At 42.6% G+C, this 21,025-nt stretch overlaps 1 protein-coding gene and 1 long non-coding RNA gene across 4 annotated transcripts in view; one reads left to right on the top strand and one right to left on the bottom strand.

The window, feature by feature from the left end:
• Positions 1-21,025, bottom strand: part of LOC109138490 (uncharacterized) — a 107,524-nt gene that overhangs the window by 11,972 nt on the left and 74,527 nt on the right. For all 3 annotated transcript variants that reach the window (XR_003463331.1, XR_003463333.1, XR_003463332.1), the window contains 2 exons: positions 376-436; positions 79-247 (listed from right to left, as the gene is read on the bottom strand). This is a non-coding gene — a long non-coding RNA (uncharacterized LOC109138490). The remainder of the gene's footprint in view (positions 1-78; positions 248-375; positions 437-21,025) is intronic.
• On the top strand, positions 6,869-21,020 carry c1ql1l2 (complement component 1, q subcomponent-like 1-like 2). Its single transcript, XM_010737101.3, has 2 exons — positions 6,869-7,477; positions 19,128-21,020. The coding sequence occupies exons 1-2, from the start codon at positions 6,869-6,871 to the stop codon at positions 19,305-19,307; spliced, it is 789 nt and encodes a 262-aa protein (XP_010735403.1). The 3' UTR covers positions 19,308-21,020.

Here is a 21,025-nt window from a genome sequence, read left to right as displayed (position 1 = left end):
GCTGTGTGTAGTGCTTCAAAAACCTAAAGCACCGACAATAAATACTGCAAATATGCTGCATCCCTATAGATTTCTGACCTTCCTTGTAGAGCTTGTAGATTTAAATCAGATGCAAGTGGAGGAGGAAGGCAGATTGTAGAGCGATGTGAAGTGTTTGGTGGGGAGACGAGTTTTCAGCTCGCTTTCATGCTGTGAGTGGCACTGCAGTCCTGGCCGAGGTGGAGAGGTCAGCCTATCATTTGGAAGCCTGGAGGGAGAGAAGTCAAGACGGAGTGAAGCCACAGCCAGCTCGCTGCAAGCAAGGCAGACTGAGGGAATGCACAACTTGCCCCCACACATACATAATACAGCATATCAGCACAATCATTATGATACCTGGATATATTAGCCAGCCCTGCAGCAGGTCAGTGAAAAAGCAAGCTCACTTCTCTTCATTCTGCAGATAGAAAGACAAAGCGTTAAACAACAATGTCCCCGGAGCTCTGCTGCTCAGTCGAGGAAAAAAAGAGACAACGTGTAAACAGAGACTAAAGATCAAGGCACGTTCATGGGTGACAAAATTCAGCTACACTGAACATCTTCACTAAACTGTCTGAACAGCGTCCTACTCTTGGCTGATAAGCGTGCCTGTGAAATCAACTAGTAAATATTTTATAATCTTGCATAGAGATCACGCAACTGTTATCAGCTCATCGCACTGCAAAGTGCATGCAATAAGACCGATTTGACTGCACATGTGACATAACATGCAGAGTGGTTACAACACATCAGGGACTACCGTGCAAAAGTGAACCCCTTAACATGAAGGAACACTAGGCTGACTTTGGCTTTTACGTGGACAACATTTGGACATAGTCCACATATTATGTGGTGTAAAAAAAAAACGCAGTCACATGCTTTAGTAAACAAGACAGATGTCAGGCTTGATAGGACCATGGATGCTGTAGTGAGAAGGAACACATGGCCTCAGGGTATTCTGTGTATACGTGTGTGTGTGCGTGTGTGTGTGCGTGTGTGTTGCTCGTTTCCTCTGGAGTCATGTCCTTCACTGTTTCTGCATTCACCTGGATATTCTGTGCATTATAGTGCGCGTCAGCAAGAAATCACTGAGGCAGAGAAGGCTTAAAGCAAATACATATTAATTTTCTCAGCACATATATAAAACAACACCTCCCCAGACTCAAAGATTGCCCTCTTCTGCGTTCTCTGTTTCTCTTTCACTGTCATGAACAAAAACACACACACACACACACACACACACACACACACACACACACACACACACACACACACACTTTTATTCCACAGACTCTTTGCTGTGGGCAATTCCCCTCCGAATTCAACCTTTTTCCTTTCCCATTTTCCTCTAAATGCACAAATGCACCATCTCCCCTTTACTCTCCATCTTCAATTTTGACTTCCTCTGCCTTGCCTTCTTTGTTTTGAAACCCAACCCCCCGCCACTCCTCCGCAACCCCCCCCTCCCCTCCCCACCTCCAAACCACCTCAGTGGGTGCCAAAGCAGTCACAGCAGTGGCTTGATCGTGGCACTTATGAAAGGAGCTCTTTGATAAGCCTCGGCCAGGAGCAACACAAGGGAAGCAATCAGAGACACAAACTCAACTAGAGATGAGGCATCTACTGTGTTTGCTTGTGTGTTTGTGATGTTGTTTTGTTTCTTTGACCTGTTAAACTTTCCTCTTGAAAAAAATCAAATTCCTGAAAGCCTTTTTTTTCCCTTCTTCTTTTTGCTCTTCATGTTTTATGGTTTTCCCTTGCGCACTTCTGAAACTCTTGCCTCCCTATCTCTTTGTAACCAGGGAGAACAACAAAGCTATTAAAAGTGTTTGAGGTGTGTTTGGATGTGGCTGATGCCTGGGCACAGTGCTACTGACATTGTAGTTTCCTGTTCTTGCCTTGTCCTCACATCCGCACACTTATTGTATTTCAAAAGCTTTTTCTGTCCTGACAGTCCAGTCAGCTGGGCTGCACGAAACCCGTTACAGCTCTCTTTTAATAACAAGCAACACAGGAATTACAGATGATGCTTAAAATCATCCCTTTGTTTAGATCTAACTTTTGTTGGTGGTCATGATAATTTACTCACCATTACGGCTGCTTTGGTGTCATTTTTGTGCAGTTTTTCAAATGATTGTATCCCCATGCTGCTTATACGCATGAGTGATGCTCAGTTAAAGCGTGTTGTTCACCTTCAACGTGTCTTCTTCTCTAACAATATGTGGACAGATGGATTTCAGAGTCTCACATGCACTCCAACAAGGTGTTCTCGTCAATGGTTGAGTTTGAGTGAATAAATAGTTAAATGGAATGAAGACTAAGTTGATGTAAATGGAATCTAGAACTTGAAAATAAATAAGTTTAAACCAATTTGAAGGAGCAGTGTCTTCATTGCTGTTTGCAACCCACTCACCTCCCTAGCTTGTCCGTTCTGGGCTATTGTATTTAACATAATGGACTCTATGGAAAAGGACCTGAGGCATCTGTCTCATTCTAATGTAACAAAGTCATAACATACTGATTTTCAGGTGATTATATACTAACAAGAACACAAACACATTTATGTGAATATTATAGTCCATTTCTGCCATATTCTGTAAACAGAGCCCACAAAATCTTACACAGTAGACATTTAATTTTTCAAAACACTAAAGAACATATATGTGAGAAGAATATTTACTTACAACTTACAACTTTTAGGGTGAATGACATTTTTAAAGCGACATTATATAACTTTTCTACCTTAAATAACAGCTTCAAAATCATTTTAACGCTACACTGACTTGTAATAGGGTGAATGGTGCCTCTGGCATTCCCACACGTTCTCACTGGCTCACATTTTCACTGCTGGAAGGAGGAGGGGGGGGGGGACGCTGGCAGAGAGCGGTGTCTGTGTTGTGCCAGAACCGGACGCCGGTGAGCAGGCGATGTAGTCAAGCTCAGAACCGGTGAAGAGACCGATGACACTGATAGAGGAAGATAAGTAGAGCAAAGAAGGGTGACCGAGCAGGAGGCTGTGAGACAAGAGTAAAGCTCGGACTAGCTTTAAGTCATTGGTGAGAGCTTCATTAAATAAAATACTAGTTTGGGTTGGGCTCGTTGCTAAGTAGCAAAGTTGTCAACTCGCTAGTTTTTGATCATAAATAATGCAATCATAACGAACGCATGTTTACAACTGTCCATATTTATGACAGCAGGTGAACTGCTCTCTCAAACTTGGGGTGCCAAATTGCAAAAAACAAAACAAAACAAACAAAACAGATCTTATATAATATTGCTTTAAAGTAGCTATAATCAAAAAATTGTTGGGTCACACAACTATGTGCATGTGAAAGGGGTCGCTCACAGTGACAAACCCAAAAGGACTTGACATTCAACTCTGGGGGTTTCCTCAGGTCTTTAGAACATTTTAGCATCTTTCAGCTCATTGTTTTGGTTGTACAAAATTACAGTAAGTACTAGTAGGAGTTGTTTGAGACCAAAAACTATCAATCAATTACAACAATGACAACAACTGCTGAAGTTAACAATTACAAAAAACTGTCCCTTTTTTCTGTTTTGTAATGCTCAGTCCATAAACACTGCAGTCCTTATCACAGCTGCCCAGTTTGGAGTCTGGGGAGGGCAGTAAACAGATATGTGCTTCCTCCATGATACATAGTGTCACCAGATACCTTTTTTTTTTTTTTTAAAGTGTCAGGACTGAGATTCATTGTGGTGTAACACATGGATGTTTCCCCATTGAGTACTGCCACAATGGACCAGTAGGAATGACTAGTGCAACGTAAAGGTTGAATCTTTACCTTGTTACTCACCTGCCAACAATGCAGAACGTGTTCACTTGACGCATCATATCCGAAGTGCCACAAATAGAAGGCAATTTTTTTGTGGTGGGCAGGAACTCTGCACCTCCATGTCACTGTTTTAAAACTATGACATTTATAAGACAATGCAAAAATACATCTACCACATGCAAGGATTCAGGGTTTTAAATCACGTCACTTTCATTAAAATACTGACACTGATGGATTCTTTCCCTATAAACTCCAACAAATCAAGCAAAACAAACCAGCTGATATAAAGCTCAGCTGTCACAGCAGTTAACTTCCTCTCCGTGTTGTACCTCTTGCTTTGCTTCTGCCTCTCTATTGCTTGTCTCCCCATCTTTCTCATCTCTCTTTCATCGCTACCGCACTGTTTGTCCTCTCTAGTGTGCATTGATCTCTGTGGTTCAGAGATTTAGAGATTTGGGGCACAGTGATCTGACTGGCAGTTACAGCAAGCAGGTGTGAAGAACAAACAACGGCCCCCTGAACAAACCCTAAAACCAATTTAGGGCTTGTGTGCTTCCTCATATAGGCAAACTCCATGTCTGTTATGAGGAATACAACAAAACAGGCAAATATGCATTGCAGGCACACCTGGTGTGCCAGTTATTTGAGTATGTCTCACAGACTCTGCTCAGTGATAAATTAGACAACCAACTGGTGATGCCATAAGTTTGCAACTGAAGTTTAATGATGATGAAGAGAGAGAAATGCAGCAAAATAACTGGTGATATGTCAAGTGTAGTGGTGACAAATAGTCAGGCATCTTGCTCGTTGATCCATCTCAATCCATCACAAGAGCTTGGTCCAGCTTACGCACAAACCGTCCTATCTAAGCCAGGAATAATCAACCATTTGACGTGGAAAGCCAACAATCTGCAGATTTTTATTCCAACCAATGACTACACCAGCTGATTTGACTAATTAACACAAGTTTTGGCAGTGATGAACTGATCAGTAAAAACACCTGGTGAACTAAAAACCCGTAGACTCAGAGACCTCGGAGCTGACCTCACCCGTCAGGAAAGAAACATACAGATAAAGATGAAAAAGAGAGGACACAGAACATGTTCACTGATTCAAACAGCCACTCCTAAAACAGCACCAGATGCTTACTTTTCAGACACGATTGTAACAGACCGAATATAACCGATAATTTCGGTTTTTGTGACCTTGAACTGCAGCACACTGGATGGTGTGTGGTATTGAGCTACCAGATGTATTGGCTTGAGTTTTATGATTCAAAGCCAGAGATATCAGTGCAAAAGAAAAATAAATAAATAAAGAAAGAAATGCCCGCCTCTGCTGTTTTTACCATTGCCTCTGTGAGGCTGACATGAACACTTTTCTCCAAATTAGCAGCTCATATTGACATGTGCCATATTCTCACCATCCAACTGGATTTATTTGTCCATCTTGTGTTCTGAGCTGTACAGTATTAGACCAAAAAAAACACAACACATATTTCACACGACGACTGTGTTAGTTTGCCGTCTACGGACTTTGTCATTTGCTTTCTTACTTTACCATTCATCACTCCAAGGGATGAAAATGTCAAACAAATGACATCACTGCCGCATATAGATTTTTTCCCCCCTACCAGGACCCTTAATTTGATAAAAACCATGAAATCAATACCTAAAAAAAGACACCAATAAGAAATGGTGTCAGCGCATTCAGATAGAGAAATAGGGTTATTGACACGGGGAAAAGGCAAAGAGGGGAATAAAATAACAGCAGAAGAGCAGCCTTTGACAGAAGGATAAATTTGCTGCTCTCACCTTTTAAGTGGTCCTATGTGACGTGCCACCAAAAAAGGTTTTAGAATAGTTCTTCTACATGAGTGGCTGCATATTTCATTTGCATCATCTACAAGCTTATGAGTTAATTCTTGGCATTAACTTTTGTAATTAGCACCTTTTTTTGAGAAGCTGCACACATTTCCTGGCACAGCAGATTTAAGTGTTGTCTTGTGTCTGTGCACATACAGTCTATGCATGAATCTCTAGAACCCACCTCCAGGAAAAAAAAAAAAAAAAAAAAAAAAAAAATGTCTTTCCACAGCTCCATCTTTATTTTTAGAGGCTGGATGCTGATAAGAGAGAGGAGAAAGCAAGGGAGTGAGAACCGGCATCAAAAGTGGGGAAAAGGAGGGAGAGTGGGGAGAGAGGAAAAGAGGAGGATGAAAGAGAGGGGAGCAAGATGGTCAGGGTGGAGGGGGGGGGTTGTGTTAGCTCCTCCGTGGTTCAGGAGAGTGGTAGAAAGAAATGCAGTGTGATGAGAAGTCCTTCCTCTGAGTGAGCCGGAGAGAGAGAGAGAGAGAGAGAGAGAAAGGGACGTAACCACACCAACCTCTCACTGGATGGGGGAGCAGAGGGGAGGTGTGGAGAAGAGGGGAAGGGAGGGGAGGAGAGGGGGGGCTCCGCTGCTACTGCCGTATAAAAAGCCAAGCCTGAGAATCCGGCACCACAAACTCACCACACATACATACACACACACACACACACACACACATACACACACATACACAGATCCACTGGCTGCTCTCTCACACTCACCCACTCTCATCATTTTCTCTCTCTCTCCCTCTCCCTCTCCCTCTCTCTCTCTCTCTCTCTCTGTCTCGCTCCCTCTGTCTCTCACTCCATTCCTCTGGGCTCTGCATCCTTGTTGCTTCTTCTCACAAGTCAGATTGTGTTTGTAAGTACGCGCTGAATGTCTCCTTGTGTATGCTTGAGTTTCCTTAGGTCTTTATGTATGTGTGAATGACTGGTTGCCTACTTTAGTGTGACTGAGCAGAGCAGAGTGGAGTACCAAGTGTATGTGGGTCTCTGTCTCACCCTCACACACTTGCCGGTCCTCTTGCAACTCTTTTCGGGATCTCTGGGTCCCTTTCCTCGGTGACAGGCTCCCCACACCAAGCAGTCACCATTTCCGCCCCCGGGAGACCCACGCTGGCAGCGCAGCCCCTTCCCCGACTCAGCATCGGGAGGAAGACCCTGGTGGCGGCTGCCGTAGGGGTTATGCTGGTCCTGGTGCTGGTGGTCCTCATCCCCGTGCTCGTCAGCTCTGTGGGTACAGATGCCAGCCACTATGAGATGCTGGGCACCTGTCGTATGGTGTGCGACCCCTACCTGAACAAGGGCACTCCGGCCAGCAGCACCAGCTCCACCGGTCTCCAGGCTGAGGCAGAGGCACTGAGCGACCACAGCAACGTGCTTCCACCCTCCACCTTACTGCAGGGCCCACAGGGGAAGCCTGGCAGACCAGGCAAGCCAGGACCACCCGGACCGCCCGGAGAACCGGGGCCACCAGGACCAGCGGGGCCTCCTGGTGACAGAGGGGATCAGGGAAGGACTGGGATTTTGGGTCTGGGGGGGAACGGAGCTATCAGCACGGCCACCTACAGCACGGTGCCTCGGGTGGCCTTCTATGCAGGGCTTAAGAACCCCCATGAAGGCTACGAAATCCTCAAGTTTGACGACGTGGTCACCAACCTGGGCAACAACTATGATGGCCTTTCGGGCAAGTTCATCTGCAGCATACCGGGCACATACTTCTTCATCTACCATGTGCTGATGAGAGGAGGGGATGGAACAAGCATGTGGGCAGACCTCTGCAAAAATGGCCAGGTTAGTCCTGTGAAACTTTTTCTCACTTCCTTTCCTCAGCATCCCTGACTCCTCTGATGCTCACTCTTCTCCTCTACGCTCTCTCTTTCAAAATCCAAGTTGCAGGGCAGCTAATTTTCCAGAAAGCCAGTGAGTAAAAAGTGACATTGCGAGGAAAGCGTGCGCATCTGCCGTGCGCCTCCAAAAAGCCCAGAGCGCACAGCTGTGGCACCTAGCGCGCCCTGGAGATAAAGATGTGTTGACTGGTTGCAACCCGCGTCCCCTCTGTGCATGATGCGTCCTGACATTGCCGCGTCCCGCGGACCGAAGGACGGTCACAGTTTGAGCTGAACGGGGAAGTGCGCGCTGATCTGGTTTGCCTTTGCACTGTAAAATTTGGAAGCCGATGAGGCGTGCGTTTTTTCTCCTCCTGATAATTATCCAGAGGAATTTAATGACAGTTTGTGCCGGTGGGTCGGAGTTTATGGTCTTTTAAAATAAAAAAGCTGGAGTTGGAAATGTTTGATGTGGTCGCCTGACATTTATCAAGTGTTAAGAGTATTTTTACAAGCGATTATACTGTTGTGTAATCTTTTATTATTATTATTATATTTTATTATTAGAAATGCCAGTGTGTGCATCTAATTTAAGTCTCAGATAACTTTGAGACTATGTGAGCTTCGGCAGCTTATCTGCGCTGGAAGTGTAAAGAGAGGAGGGGAGGGAAATATTAGACATTTCGTTTTACAATAATCAGACTTGTCCATACAAGCTCACCGGATTACGCAGCCTGTCCGCCGGTCCATCTATCTTTGCAGTGTGTTAAACGCATTAGGACGTCTACGTGATCTATTCTCGGCTTCTTTGATGCATCATTATAATGGGGCTCTAATTTTATTTTGCGCCCCGGAGGGTCTTCTCAGGTTGGTAATGTGCGCCAGTGTAAGTTTGCAGCTTTCCGATCAGCCGTCAGATCTCTTATCTTCAAAGTGAAATGCGTTTTGCTTGTAAAAAAAGAAAGAAAAAAAGAAGAAATAAATATGGATGTTAACACAACAGTTATTGCAGATATTGTTTGCTTCGTTAAGGTTGCGACTGTTTCTCTACCACACAGTTTGTCTCCAGTATGACAATAAAAAAGAGTAAAAATGTAAAATCAGCAAAGAGGTCATCTAATTTCAGTGACAACAATTTGAAATACTTTAAAAATGTAATAAAAGCTTGTGAGAAAGTTTAGGGAATACCAACATTGCATTTCACACTTCTTTTCTGTATAACTGCACACTCAGACTCAGACTGCAGCTGCACTTTATTTCTTGCCACCATAACCTTGTCCTCAAAGTGTGTGGTGTGTATGTATATTAGATTTTACTGTAGTAAATATACTGGGTAACAGGAAATGCATTATTTAAAGTGTATTTCATTTCAACATTTGGAGATTCATCAGCATCAGCTCACTCTACAGTCAGACACACCACAGCCCTGCAATATGAATTAAATCATAAAAAGTAAAAATCCACCAGATCTGATCCTCCAACTGTCATCATTGCCCAGAAGCATCCCTGACCTCTTTCATATCTGTTGGCTGTGATAAAATATTATTTTTGGCTCATTTTCATTTTCTTCTCATGTTGTTGCCAAGTGAATTATATATATATATAAAAAAACATGTCAATTAATGAACACAGAGTTCGATTAAAGCAGAAAGCTGTTGGGGGTCTTACATTACAAGTGCTGAGAGACCATGATATATGTACCTTGGAGATAAAATAACAGTTGGCACCAGCTCAGTGGCGTGAACCGGCAGTCTCACCAAGGCAGCTAGAGGTTAATTCTTTTACCCTCGCCAAGTTCACACCCAGCCAGAAAAAGTGAGTTACAGCAATCGCCTTCTATATATAATGTCTCACTCAACAGTAATGTTTATGGGTGGGCGTAAAAGCATTGATATATAATAGGGGAAGAAGAACATATGTTCCTATAAAACGCCGTCTGTTCTCGCTTCATTGTGCTCCCAAGAGGAGGGTGCGGAGGTACTTAAGTTAGACGCACACAGTGTGTATCTCCAGAGACCCAAGTAATGTTTATAAAGTGGTAACTGCCTCTCTTTCTCCGTCTCCCCCTGTCCTATGCACAGCTTATACATAAAGATGCAGTCCTCTTGCTGTGGTGTTTATTAGGTTGTGTGCTTGGCTGATGGAGAAGGCCCCAGAGTCTTAGTCTGTGTAAATGACTGTGAATGGTTATAAATGTTGGGCCAACTTATGCTACATCATTGATGAAGTGCTGAGAGTCAAAGTGAAGCTCCTACACTCACAGTGGTGCTTTACTCAGCTCATTAAGGCTGCAAAAATGCTACATTGTGAGATGGCACAAAGAAGGCCAGGGAATTGCAGACAATACTAGTATTTTATCATCTTTTGGCTTTAGTGAAGCCAGCAGGGTTTCCAGGCCCTGCAGTGCCGCCTTCCTCCAACATGTGCTCCTCCCACTCCAGGGGTTCTTACAAGCTGTGTCTAACATCACCATCATCCATGGGTTACTTTATTTCTTTGCCTCTTCTTTCCACTTCCTCCTTTTTTTTTTTTTTTTACTTGGCAACACAAGGATCGCTACACTGTCCCCAGAACTTTGACACTTTTCAAAGAGACCAAAAAGTAAGCTTCCTGCTAAACAAGCAAATAAGAAATCTATTTTCAGCACAGCACTCTTTATCCGCTTTCCAAGTTCCTCTCCACACACACTCTTTTGGCTTCTTCATTGCCTTTTCTTTCACACGCATGCCAAATATTCCAACCGATCCTAAACTCTCCCCAATAAATCAAGAGAGAGACACAGCAGAGACAATGAAGACAAATTCATTGGACGCAGTAGAACGGGGAGAAAGAAAAGAGGACAGAAAAGACATAGATATTGTGCTATTGTGCCATCGAGTCTATTTAATTGTAATTAAAAAGCTTGAACCAGATCCAGGATGTGTTTGCGCTTCTCCTCTCATTCCCTTCTTAATATTGTTATTAATCCGCAAAACCGTTTCAGAGTTAATTAAAAGCAATGACTTCAGCGTCAGTCTCTCAAGAGGACCATAGTGAATAATCACTCTGTCTCCTCCTTTAATAAGCTTCAACGTCCTTCGTGCACATGGCTCTTCCCTAGCAATTACCAAGTCTCCTTCTCGCGTACACACACATTCACACACTCGCACGCGCGCACGCTTACACCCCCCCCCCCCCCCCCCCCCCCCCCCCCCCCCCCCCCTCCCCACTCCACCCTCCTAACCCACTGCCTCAACCCACCCCAACTGTGCACTGCCCTCCATCTCTCCTCTACATCCGGAGCTCACTTTTCTAAAAAGGTGCAGAAAGTTTTCATCTTAAAAGGGAAAGATTCCAGATTGCGCCATCACAGGTTGCACTTTCTAACACGCAGTGCCATCAATATTCTTCATTGCTCTCAAGTGATGCATTGCACTAGAATCCTTTTTCTTAAATTTTGTTTTTGCGCTCACCTCGCTTCAACGAAAAGATTATTTTTTTTCACCCTAAAGTGTTCAAGCTCAGGTTCAGTCACGTGTCATTTCCCCGTTAAACCATTTTCCATCATAAACATCTTCTGGTGTACATGAACACAAGACTGTCTATCCTGTTGCTCTGTATCCAGGTGAAACCCACGCATTGTGTTTAGCATGTGGTGGTGTCAATCCCAACATTAAACATAGGAGCAGAGCCATCTGGATGAGGGTCTGCTCTCTTTAATTCAGTTATTGACATATGCGCTGAAGAAAGGTGTGGATAACAAAAAGGAGATTCAATTCAACAGCTTATCGCTCAGGATGGGTTATGGTCTTTATTGATTTTTTTTTTTTTTTACAAGGCAAAGGCGGCAGATTTCTGGCATTTTTTAATCCAAAAAATTAAAGAAAAAAATGTGAGCGACCTTTTGCAAGCACTAAACATGCGAGTTATCTCAACACGGATACAGCAACACTTAGACTTGATTGATTTTAACATTCTGGGAATGTTCAGACCTGCTATTCTTCATCGTGGTCTGACTTCAGCACTGAGAGGCCTCTGTGTGTCTGCCCAGTGTAACAGAGAGACTCTGTCTGAAATAGACAGGCTGGGTTTCAGAGAACCACCCTCAGTCCCTCAGCCTCTTTGCCTGCGGTATTGATCCCCTTATGTGAATGCGTGCATGCGTGTGCGTGCATGTACGTGGGTCTCTTTCCTTCTTTTTGACAGACCCATTTCTTTCTGTGTGATGTATACCGTGGCATTTCTTCTATAATCAGCCAGAGAGGTAGTGGAGGCGGACCTTTGGCCTTGATCTGCTGTGTAATTGGACATTGGATTTGACACTCTGCCGAATGGAACATTAGAGCTGGCCTAATTAGGTGCGAGGGCTATCAAATGAAGATTGGCCCATGTTGTTAGGAAATACCACACAGATTGGAAATGTCAAGCTGACATCACGCTGTCATCTGCAAGCACAGGGAAGAAAATCTATCAGTTATTGGTGAAGTTTCAAAACTTGCTTGAAAGCTGCCCACCACTTGTCTGTAATGATTTTATCACTTGAAAACATTTTGAACTGAGCTCTTCAAATAGAGAGCCATTAGAGCCCAGGGACGCACACACACTCCCCATGTTGGCATCTCAGACTAAGTATCTCATGAAATACTGCTATAATGTCTCGTGTATTGTGAGAGCAAAAACATACGGTCTAAAATTGGCTATGGATTGTCTCCTGTGGCTGGCTGACTCAAGGATGCTATGGTGTTGACTCACAAGGCTTCTTCATTATAATGAGGGCCATATGGGAGACAGACAAGTGCTCCTGGCCCTCTTATGCAAACATCCCTCTCTTCCCCTACGCCCCTGACATTTAGCCGTCCCCCTGAATTCAGTTTTCAGTGATCCCAACAATTATCCCGTACTTCTTCACGGGGAAAAGCAGCAAGTCATTCAAATGACTCACTGCTACATAACTCAATGCGTTTAATACCTCCTGCCGCCTCCCCTCTTCAGATGATTATGGGTGAGACATCAACAACCGCTCCAGTGAGAAAGGATGAATCGGCTGTTGTATGAAAAATCCACGTCATAGCAAAGCTGACAGTCTGCCTGTCATCAAACACATACAGAAACTCACTTTACTTTACCTATTTTTTTATTTTATTTCAGAAAAAGGAAAGGAAAAAATTGCAGTGCCTCTGGGTTACTAGAAAGCACAACTGAAAAACAGGCTTAGTGTGAACAAAGGTTGAAAATTTTGCAGTGAAAGTCTCCCCTCAGACAATGCTGCGAGCAGCGACTGTGGCTTTGGTGCCAGAGGTAGACAGTGCTGTGTATTGCAGTAATTAACTGAGTGTGATGAGACGCACACAAGAAAGAAAGAAGTGGCTGGATTGCAGGTCAAAGTTGATGGCTCTTTTTTTCCCACCACTGTTGTCCTCCTTCTTTCAGGAGAGGCAGCCCTGATTTCATACTCTTTGTTGCCACTGTCTGAATTACGGCCTGTTGAAGGCTTCTACAGTGTTTGGATCAGCGGCACATGTGATAAACGAAATGTCTGAATCAACTCCCACCATTAATGCAAGCGACTTCATAAACAGCCATAGGTTGGTGCAGTAAAGTCAGTTCTGTTTCAAAGGAGGCTGAGCAGGTACAAAGAGAACAGCTGGTGAAATTAATTCAGAAAGCCGTTTTCTACTCTCGTCTGACAGATGGCAAATCTCCGGTTACCATTTCATTCCTCTTATCATGTTTTCATTTAGTTTCCTCTGACAAATAAACCCGCAACACATGGGAGACCCGATGCTTTCTGACATGACAATTCTCTTGCAACCCACCGTAGTTCCCTGTTCTCATTATTTCAGTAAAACTGCACCCTGTGTGAACGTGTATGCACAAAATATGCAAGTTTATGTCTCTCCCGTGTGTGTCTGTATGTGTGCTGTAGAGAAATGTTGGACCGGGCAAGATGTCTAAGCTGCTATTAGGCATGCAGCTCACGGCTGGAATGTTCAAACACAATTAGGCAGCAGTACACTTTGATTTAAAGAGGACCAATAGACTCGTTGATCCAAAATGGAGGATCAACATCAAGTCAACAAATCCCTGTCAGAGAAGCTACGAGACATGTCCTTGTCACAGTGACAAAGCCTCTTGTAAGATCGCTGTCCTGGTGGGACGTTGCAGGCTCCTGCTGCACCAGACACAACAGATAAAACTTCAAACTGTCGTGACTTTTATAAAGAAGCAATCCAGCCAAACGTATAATCCTGGACATAACACGCCTGAATGAAAATAATGTAAACTATTATTCAATATTATATCAATAGAGGCCTACTGTAAAAGAAATGACATTATTGTTGTGTAGTGAGATTCACATTCACAGTTGTTGAGTGCTCACGTATTATCTATTAAGCCCGAGCGCAGGCTCGAATTTGCTGAATATCCACTCAGAATTTTATTCAATCACAGCCATCACGTTGATGACATGATGGGATGCAAACACGCACGAGCAGCCACAAGGAAGACAACATCGCATGACACCTCATTTACCATGGCACGAGCCAGCGCTTACAGCCTCATGCTTTGTTTGTCTTGTCAAAGTTCCTCTACATATTCCGAGTCAAGGTCACGCACTGCCAGTTGGCTGTTTGTCCTGCTCATCTCTTGCTATACATCTGCCATACCCTGGATCCGAAACACTGGCTTTTATCCCTAACAAGTTGTGTGCACTGGAGACAAAGAAAGAAAAGGGAAAAAAAAGCTCAAAAAGGAGCTCCCTGATCATTATTTCAAAAACAGTGAGAGGTTTTATTCATGCATGCTTATCATTGAAAGCGAACGAAGGAGGCCTTGACTGCAGCAGTTAGTCTCAGAAGGGGATAAAAACCATTAAAGCAGAGAAACAAAACAAAGCAAAAATATCATTGTGGCAGAACCAGAAGGATTTCATGGAGGTTTCTTTCACCAGGGCTTTCCTTATTCTGTGTCTACTAAAGGGCAATCTTATATTTGTATTGTTTCCCTCCTCTTCCTTCCAAAAAAAACATTAATTGTGCACTTAAAGAGCAAATGAAGAGAATAATTTAAGCAATATTACACATCTGTGACATTGCCTGAGGTTTCCAGGTTCTGTGTGAACACCTAGAAGGCAAATATTTTGATAAAGTTTCATTAAAATCCCAACTGACAAATCCTCCTGAGCCATCATCACCTGCTCCTCCACCAACCCAAAGCGGTAACCCTCTAATAGGATGGTGTTGACTTTGCACGCTCAGGGCTCATCATATCATATTAATATGCACTGGACGCCGGCATCTCGGAATCAGAACAGGAGGCTTTGTTTGCACATTGATATTAGCTGTGCACGATTTAATCAGGAGGATAAACAATAAAAAAATAAAAAAAAGAAAGTACAATATTCCATATATTACTTCTGCATCTTAAAACCTCTCCTCAGAATTTCATTATTCAGATTACACTTTATAGCGCTCGCACATTTCACACCAACGTGACTTTCTCAACGTGAAATTTGAGACGCCCTCCAAACCTTCACCTTTTTTTTTTTTTTTTTTTTTTTACACATAAAGAAGGTGATTTGGAAGATATAATAAAGTTAGTCTTGTCTCTATGCAACCTGAGGGAGGTCATTAACACCGAAATGTTGCTGTAAATAAATTATTCTCTGCACAAATATAATTTTAGGTGTTGTGCCGTGCTCGATGTTCTTTTAAATTCTTCTGACTCACTATGAAAGTTTTGTTTTCACATACTCTTATTCATTTCACTGTCCATCACAATTGAGGTTTAAAAAACAAAACAAAAGACTGACAATAAAGCTGTTAAAAACACTTACTTAAGAGGTGTCAGGTGTGATCCTCTCGCCTCCACAATTCAATGGTGTTGTGAGGGAAGTGAAAATCATTCAAGGAATCGAGTGTCTGATGGTTAACAGGAGGACTTCGTAGGAATTCGGGCTGAGAATATTGGGCTGTGCCGAGAAGCACACAAAGAAAGTACAATTTACAAGAAGCAATTCAGATTGTGTAACTTTTGAGAAATGTTTTGCAGTCCTTGTATTTAATGCCGAATCATAGAAAATCTGTTTTAATGTTGGTCATAAATAAGCTGAATAGTTCTTCGTCTCACCAATGGACACTGTGGCAGCATGGACAACATTGATTTCTGGGGATTACTAGCAGAAATGTTCTCTCATCTCTGACTGAAAGATCTGCAGTGTTACCGGCATAGTGTTTCATGCAGCTTGGTTTATCCAGGTTCAAAATAAGGTGTCACAGATATGGCACCTTACCACTTAAAAGCTTTTTACAGTTGTGATGCAGGAAAGACTCACTCTAGCCTGTCTGTCTGTCATTGTGGTGCTTAGGAGAAAAGTACTTACATCTTACATACTTCTCTTAAGAAATGTTGTTTCTATAATAGTTTTTTTTTTTAATTATTGCACAATTACCACACAAATTTAGAGAACTGTTTCTCTTTCCTGTCATGTACTCTTAACAGTGACTCAAACCACTGAATATCCAGTTTGAAAGCTTTACATTTGCTATTTTAATAAGACTTTGCACGCCTCTGCACATCCTCTGCACACTTTTATATTTCCAACAGCAGGTTGCTTAAAATCAGCAAAGGATGAGCTGAGGGTTTAACATTATCACTGATAGCTATTGTGCCAGAAAAGACAATAGGAAGGAAGAACATCCTTAGTACAATTTAGCCTCATTAAAAGAATCCATAGACAAGACATTAAACATAGTGGATGACTAAGGAGTCACATCTGTATGGAGTAAAAATACACACAAACAAAAAAATTTAAAGAAATCTTTAAATTGTGCAAAATTATATAATTTCCGATTTTATTATCCGAATGTCAAGAGACCCGCAGCTCTAGACTTCCTGTTAGGTTTGGCAACGGTTATGCTCTCTATGCAGGAGCTCTCTGTCAGTAGCTGGCCTCTCCTCACATTTGTCAATATGCCTGTTGTGTGTACTCCTTAAATAGGCCAACTAATTATTGGGCATCCTCTATGCCGCCTGTTGGGCCAGCTTGTCGACACCCGCTCGAAAAAGCCCCGATTTAAAGCTGTGTGGACAAACACAGAGCCAAGGCGAGGGCCAGAGTGGACTTTAGAGACCCGATAATGGGCCTCAAGGAAACACTTCAAATGTACGTAAAATATTGATTTTGATTCAACCCCACTGACCAGAGACTGAAGTGACTAATTGGCTTATTTAACCAGTGGCTACTTTAAAGGATGTACAGTACATTCCGTTTTCATTTCAGAGCAAATAATGATCTTTTCGTTCGATTCTGTACCATTTAAGTTACAGCTGGCGCGGTTCTCCTTGTTAGTAGCTTTTTAATCGCACTGATGTACAGTGCAGACTGTAAGCATTTAGAAAGTGGCACATTTTTTATTGTCATGCACGACCAGCACATTGGGCTTCAGATGAAACATTGCCTATTAGGTTAAAGTACCAGCTTTCAGCCAGTGATTGACAAAAACACTGATCATGAAACCTCCTTGTTTGTCTGTCCTTATACTGCTCACCCAGTGTGAATGTGAACACTTCCTCAGAGGTTTAAGCTCATAGTCACTGTCTGAAGAGGAACCGCACCAATTGTACACAAATCATCGTCTATTTACAGGTCTGGAGAAATACAACTACATCATGTAAAAACATTTTTATAAAGCCTTTTGTGGCTCCGGAGGGAGCTGCACAACAGAGCTGTTACCAGACCTCTGTAGCTCGCTGCTCATCGCTGCTTGAGGCTTGTTGCTCGAGGCTATACTACACTGCTGCTTGTATAACACACCCGAATGCTGGTGGTTGGGTTGCACTGTGGGTAATGTAGGCACTGGGTTTTAACAGGAAGAGGGAATGCATGTGATTAAAAAAAATAGAATTTCTTTTACATATCAAACCCAAAGTGCTGGAATTCAGACAAAACAACAGAAAGTGCTGTTATGTCAAAGCCCAAATACTTAACAGACTGCCCTGTACATAATAATAATAATGTTTCTGGGGCATTATATTTAATCAGGCCTATTTGCTTGGCAGACAAAGGCACACACTGTATGCTGGCAACATCCAGTCTCGACCTTCACTGTGTGTCGCCGCTCATTTCTCCTAACATTCCTCTCGCATAGCTTAGATTTTATTATGCACTGTATTTGGCAAAGAGAGGCTTACTGTACAAACACTTACACGTCTTGAAGATACAGCATATTGTAATAGTCACTCCTAATGATAATACGCTCAATTAGTCTCTGCCACACAAACACACACGCGCACACACTTGAAAACACAGCTATTGTTTCAGTGCCCATTTGGCACTGCAGCTACACTTTCCTCCCCAGAGAGAGAGAGCGTGTTTGTGGTGGAGGTCTTAATTAGCCAGGACAGGTTATTTAGAAACTGTTCCAAACGTCTTATAGCCAGACTGGCAGAATATACATGCACACACACACACACACACACACACACACACAGACACACACACACACACAGTCAGACATAGGCAAACATAGAGATAAACACCCCTGGAATGAGTCTGCATAATATAAAAAAAGAAATCTTCTCATCTCATCACTCCTTGCTATAAGTTATAAAATATTTTTGCTTATATTCAGTGTCTGTCCTCAGTGTTTCTTTTTTAAATTGTATTTCCTCCACAATGAGAAGGCCCTGGAGCCTGCCCTGTTGCTGAGTTTCTGAGTCTTTCTCTTTCTGTGGACCCTTTTGTTCCAAAGTTGAATATTAGGTCTTCTGTGAAAGACCACTGGCTTGATTGAAACCATAAATCTGTTTGACAGAAAGACCCGAGGTGACTGACCCTCTGGTCGATCCTCTAGGTTTAATATCAATATGAAGAACTATTTGTGCCATTGTCGTGTCCAGTAATTCATTTAACTCCAACATGAAAAATTTTGTGAGATTTCCAAAACAGTACACTGAAAACTGAGTTTTTACTTTGATATTCCCTGACTAATACATTCTCCTTCTGTGCACAAAGCTTATTCTCTTGTGGCAGCAGCAGCACGGCGAATTATCAGACTGGTGACAGATTTTTTTCAGGTTCCTTCATCACCTCTGCCAAAAAGTTGTTTTTGTTAGTTTTTCTGTTTTATTGTATTGATTTTGGTCTCATTTGTCTGTTCGCTAGTTAATTAGTAAAATATCTCAAAACCTTATCAATAGGTATCACTTTCAGGCCATAAAGAAAAAAACAGATGTTACTAGTTTTTTTGGTGATCTGATTTAAGGCATGGTCCAGGATTTATTTTATTTTTTTTTATCATTGGAAGATAGTCAACATATTCACAAATGCCCTATTTTCTCATAAACTCCGAGACTTTCTCTAAACTAAATAAATAATAAAAACTGGTTTTTATCTAACCAGTGAACTAAAATACAAAGCTCAGAAAAGATTGTGTAACCTTGTTAAAAACATGTGAGAGCTTTCAGGCTGTAATGGAGAATTGAACAGTGCAATACAGCATCTGTCTACCTGTATAAGCAGTATGAGAGGACGACAACCTAATCCTTATGAATTAATTAAGCTGATGTATTAATATGTTCTGTAGCTAACAAGCTTGACTGTTCTCCTACGTCTTCATCTGTCCCTGTTCTTGCAGGTTCGTGCCAGCGCCATTGCCCAAGACGCTGACCAGAACTATGACTACGCCTCCAACAGCGTCATCCTCCATCTGGACGCAGGGGACGAGGTTTACATCAAACTGGACGGAGGCAAAGCCCATGGAGGCAACAACAACAAGTACAGCACCTTCTCTGGCTTCATCCTCTACGCAGACTGAGAACAGACAGACACAGAGACAGTCAGACAGGAAGAGATTGAGAGAAAGAGTTGTACGCCGGGGGGTGGGGTGGGGTGTGTGTGTTAAAAGCTGGAATGCTTTCTAGTTTTCCTAATTCTCTCCATCATCACGGACACCTCTGCTTCATATCCATCAGCAAAGACATCCAGGCTCTGTAGCCTGAGCCTGGATGCAAAGCTCCTGAGGACGCACTGAGAAGGGCCCAGGCGGGAAGGTATGTGAGGAGATGGGCTGTTTTTTTTTTTTTTTCTCTGCACACCTCGCCACTGCCGACGTGTCAGAAGCTCCTCGCTTTCAGTGTCTCCTCCTCTTCAGCTCTGCTCCATTGCACAGAAATATCAACAAAAATGAAAACCCTGCAAACGTGGATGATCTCACCTCTTCTCTCCACAGTGGCAACAGTCAGCTGTACTGTCTGGACTGTACTGAGTGGACTCAATTGACTGAAACTTGTAGTGTTGTTCTGTGCAAATTTTCCTTAGATTGTGTTTTTATTTTGTAGACATGCATAGTATCCTACACAGATGAGATTTAAAAAAAAAAAATAATGAAGAAGAATATATTTGTCCCTTGTGAAGATATTCTGTCTGACTGAGAGAGCGGTTTTGTGAGATGTTATATGTGACACAGCTCAGAGATCTAACAGCTGGAAAAGAATTCTTTAAATCAAGACTGTCAGTATTTCATGGCAGTGGGTGTTTTTCTTCATCGCTGGGAACAGCACGGTAACTATATATTGTTCATGTGGAGAATAACAATACATTCTGCACTATACCTTCCAATGTATCTGAAAAATGAAACATCTCATTATAGATATTATACTTTCCACAAACAACGCTGTTTCGCACACACACACACAGTGTCCTGCTGCTGTTCGGATTAAAAGTAGAGTTCAAATCGTCTCTTCGATGTTCTAGTTTTATGTAGACGCTCTACGCGACACAAGAAGCTTTGTGACCAAGCAAAATCTCCAGATTCAGAGGTAACCTAGTTGAAGACCTCACCTGTTCTTTCTTCTTCTTCTTTGCTGTGCCGACCCTCGAGCCCTCTTGTGAGGTAACAAAAAAAAAGAAAAAAAAAAAGTGGCTTCTGGTAGCTGAGGGAGGGAAAGTGTCTGAGATGGGGCGAGAAGTATGAGGTGAATGAGATGGTGTGGAGGTAGAGGGGAGGGGGTTCAGGCACAGTAGTGAGTGGGCAATTTTTCTGTTTCAGTGTCTCTGAGCTTCACTGGATGTCATCCATTCATTAGCCGCATATTCACTGAGACACAGGCATTATGGTAATATTTACTCAACATGGCGGCCTGACAGCTTGCTTGAGAATGAAATTGATTGGATGAGTGACTAGGTCTATTATGACTGCACGTTTGTGTGTGTGTGTGTGTGTGTGTATGTCTGCGTGTGTGTTTGTACGTGTGAGTATGTATGTGTCTGTGCATACCAGTGAGTGTCTGCATTTTAGCATGTGCCGTGCCATAGCTACATCGTTCCTTTTCAGAGTTAATCTGTGCTACAGCCAATGACAGATATTCTACTCAGCAGCCAATGAGATTGTGCTCTGTAGGGTGGGGAGCCTCTATAGATATGATGAGAAGAACAAACAGCTTGTAAATGAAATCTATGACATGTTTGTCTATCTTATCTTTTGGAATTGTTGAATACATTTAAATAATAAATGGGATTTTTTGAGTGACTTGT

Source organism: Larimichthys crocea, chromosome XII (assembly GCF_000972845.2).
Source record: "Larimichthys crocea isolate SSNF chromosome XII, L_crocea_2.0, whole genome shotgun sequence".
NCBI classification, from domain to species: Eukaryota; Metazoa; Chordata; class Actinopteri; family Sciaenidae; genus Larimichthys; species Larimichthys crocea.
The sequence above is the reverse complement of the archived record's forward strand: the minus strand, read 5'-3'. Positions and strand labels throughout refer to the sequence as shown.

Excerpts from the sequence above, each read along its gene's own strand:
- c1ql1l2 (XM_010737101.3), top strand. The coding sequence starts at position 6,869 with ATGCTGGTCCTGGTGCTGGTGGTCCTCATCCCCGTGCTCGTCAGCTCT. Across the intron at positions 7,478-19,127 it reads ACCTCTGCAAAAATGGCCAG|GTTCGTGCCAGCGCCATTGC; the intron begins GTTAGTCCTGTG and ends CTGTTCTTGCAG.